This window comes from Poecilia formosa, unplaced genomic scaffold (assembly GCF_000485575.1).
Source record: "Poecilia formosa unplaced genomic scaffold, Poecilia_formosa-5.1.2 Scaffold41, whole genome shotgun sequence".
NCBI lineage: Eukaryota > Metazoa > Chordata > Actinopteri > Cyprinodontiformes > Poeciliidae > Poecilia > Poecilia formosa.
In genome coordinates this window covers 2,928,464-2,931,638 of record NW_006799980.1, presented here as the reverse complement: position 1 = coordinate 2,931,638, position 3,175 = coordinate 2,928,464, and the positions used below count along the sequence as shown (strand labels likewise).

Here is a 3,175-nt window from a genome sequence, read left to right as displayed (position 1 = left end):
AGACAACGCCCCCGATTGGGCGCAGTGAGGTTGCTGATTGATGAGGCTAAGAGCTAGCTGCGAGCTGGGATATGCAGAAGTGTGCGAAGCAGTCAGATGGCGATGTTCACCCATCGGTTAACAAGGAAAGACAATTCGTGGGACCGGGCGAGTCCCCGATGAGGCGAGCAGGGAAGAACCGGAAGATTCCCAGCTTTTTGTCACTAATGGAGGCCGAAGGAAGGCACAATGGGGACAGTTAGATCGGAGTGGAGATGCTGAAAGTCTAGGAGCGCGATGGCAGCTGAGGGGATGATCATAGGATCTAGTCCATGAGAGCAGGGAAGGACGATCGGAGGGTACCTCTGTGAGCTGGATCAATGACAGAGGGACCTGGATCACGGAAGGAGGTGAGGCAGATGAACTAGCTGGCTGAATGTCACGGAGGTAAGAGAAGCGCACGTAAGCTGGAAGCACGGCTGAAAAGCTGAAGAGCCTGGCTTTGTTGGTGCTTTTGAAGGAACTCTTGCGAGGTGATTGGCTGGAGTGGCTGCTCGCCCGTGCTTGTTGATTGAAGCGTGGGCGTGGTAATAGAAGTGGCCGACAAGTTGATTGGAGTTTTCCCAGCTTGAATTTACACTTTTAAGCTTCCATTTTATAACCCAGTTTTTCTCCATGAGCGGCGAGTAGACTGTGTGAGATTATCAAACATTTTGCATAGTTATCTTAGCTACAAACTACCGTTTGCCTCCTTTTCACTAGCATTTAATGAATTAAGAAAAAAATTTTATCAACATATTCATATATTTAACTTGTCCCTTGTATCCTTTACCACTTAACAACAGATGTCAGTCAGCAGCAGCTCTAACCCACGTCCCTCCTGACCTGTTCTCTTCTGAGTGAAATTAAAGCTGCAGTATGTCACTTATTTATCAATATTTTTTTCACATATTTGTTAAAACTGTCATTATGTTGTGACAGTATGATATGAGAAGTAATCTGTGAAAAATCTATTTTCTCTGCCTTCTCCCTGTGCTAGAAACAGCCAGTCAGTGGCAGGAGAGTTTTAGTGCTGTCAATCACCATCTCATGTGGTGCTGTTCATTCTTCCTCCCCCTCGATTTGTGCCGTGATGCAGTTAGCATAGCACAGAGTTGTGCAGATTCAAACTGTGAATGCTCAGTTTAGTTAGCATAGCTACCAATGACGGCAGATTAACGGCAGACAACTTATCATTCTTGTAATAAGTTGTTTCTCCACCATTAGCACATTTAGCAGTGAGTGAAAGAGGCTAATTCACAGTGATAAGAGCGTCCTACTAGTTCTGATTGGTTGTTTTGGTCAGAACGGTGCATTACTTTAACCAGTAATTCAGGAAGGAGATGGAGGAGATTGATTGTTTTCACGGATTATCTCTGTCTCATAACAAACTGCTACGACATCATGACAGCTTTAACAAATATGGAGAAAACATATTTTTTTATTAAAGTTATGTACTGCAGCTTGAATAAAATGCAACTACACAGCATTTCTGAGAAGTTTTGATTGTTTTATGTGTAGTTGCACATTGCTCCTGACTGTTGCTCATGGGGAGATATTTCAGTAATCTAAAACTAATAGAAAAAATTTAAGCAACCTACTTGCATACTGGATGTGGACTGTTGGCTGTTAAATTCATGAGCAGTAAATATTGTGCTAATTATCAGTATGGAACCAAAGAAAGCAAGGCAGATGAAAGCCTTTAAAATTATGATGCTTTTTATGGGCCAAATAGACTCAAAAAATTGTAACAGCAGCTGCACGGGGGTCCCAAACAAATTTTTTGTCAGGGGGCCCACAATTCCTGGCAGCGCCTCTGCCCTGCAGAAAGGACAGGTGGGTTGAGGGAAGCAGAAGCCGGACTGCTCCAGCTTACTTCAAACAGGCGGAGGACGGGAGCGGCCACGTTCTGAGTCAGCAGACTCATCCTTTCCTTGAATAGAGCTTTGTCTCTAAGTTCACCCGTGACCTAAGAGCAAGAGACAAAAAAAAGACAATAACTGCAACCCTCTCGGAACTGTATCGGATCTGCCAAGATCCGACATGCCGTTGCAGAGTGTGTCTCACAGAGCACGTGTTCTGCAGCTTCCCCAGATTGATGAACTCCACTGCTGCCTCGAACGTGCTCAGGCAGTAGCTGAGCTCATCTTTGCTGGAGTTACTGAAGCAGAAGTTCCTCATGTAGCTCAGGTTGGCCATCCTGAAACACACAACAGTTTAACAATCAGCCTGCAGAGCTAGAAAACACATTATCTGTATCACATGCAAGTTTAAATGATGCTCAAACAATGCAGTTTTATAATCTTTACTAATGTAATAAATTAAGTTACTATCTTCACATAAAGTAGGACACTAGAGAAGAGAAACTGAAAGCCCAAATAAAACCCGACACTAACATCAAACCTACAAGTTTGACAGGGTCCATCTAAGAGCCAGTATTATGTGTTTGTCATCCACATAATGTCATTTTATAGTACAATGAAGTAACTATGTTATTTTTAGTTGTAAAAATGTGATATATATCAAATATGACTTGATAGGAATTTGATGTCATAATTTAACACTTTGAAATTGGGCTTCTGACTCTTTAAGAAACTCTTGCTCTTTCCAACAATCCACCTCCAGGAAATAACCAAAACATCAGGGTTATTAACCTTTTAACAAGGTTTGTATTGTACTGAGAAATAGCTCCTATAATGAGCTCAGCTGATGCGCAGTTCAATCAGCTGTTTTCAATCAGCTGACGAGCTGTTGCTCATCTGAAGGAGCTGAATGGTGGGAATGAGGTGTGAGGGGCGTTCTGTAATGTAGAAGCTTGGAAACTACAGTTCTGAGGACAAGCTTTGTCCCTGAATGCATCGCTGGATACCCTCTAAGCGTTCTGCACAACTGAATGGTTGTCATGAAGATTAAAGGATTGCTCAAACAAGCAATAAACAAGAATCCAGGTATGTTTGAGAGAATATTATTGTAACATAATGTAAAGCTCAGAGAAGTTAACTTTACATAAATCATTACAATGTAAAGCTCAAAACTTTTATGTAAAGTTGATTTATGTAAGTCAACTTCACATAAATCATTATGTAAAGTTGACTTCTCTGAGCTTTACATTATGTTACAATAATATTCTCTCAAACATCCCTGGTTTCTGGTTATT

The 3,175-nt window shown here is 41.8% G+C and overlaps 1 protein-coding gene and 1 long non-coding RNA gene across 7 annotated transcripts in view; one reads left to right on the top strand and one right to left on the bottom strand.

The window, feature by feature from the left end:
- ankrd27 (ankyrin repeat domain 27 (VPS9 domain)) overlaps window positions 1-3,175 on the bottom strand; it is a 49,309-nt gene that overhangs the window by 26,387 nt on the left and 19,747 nt on the right. For all 6 annotated transcript variants that reach the window (XR_001662003.1, XM_007551395.2, XM_007551396.2 and 3 more), the window contains 2 exons: window positions 2,086-2,218; window positions 1,895-1,987 (listed from right to left, as the gene is read on the bottom strand). Coding sequence is in view for 5 of the 6 variants with exons in the window: in XM_007551395.2 (XP_007551457.1) it covers window positions 1,895-1,987; window positions 2,086-2,218 (226 nt within the window). In the remaining variant the exon portion in view is untranslated. The remainder of the gene's footprint in view (window positions 1-1,894; window positions 1,988-2,085; window positions 2,219-3,175) is intronic.
- Window positions 1-3,175, top strand: part of LOC103137587 (uncharacterized) — a 16,288-nt gene that overhangs the window by 6,913 nt on the left and 6,200 nt on the right. The gene's annotated exons all lie outside the window — the stretch shown is intronic.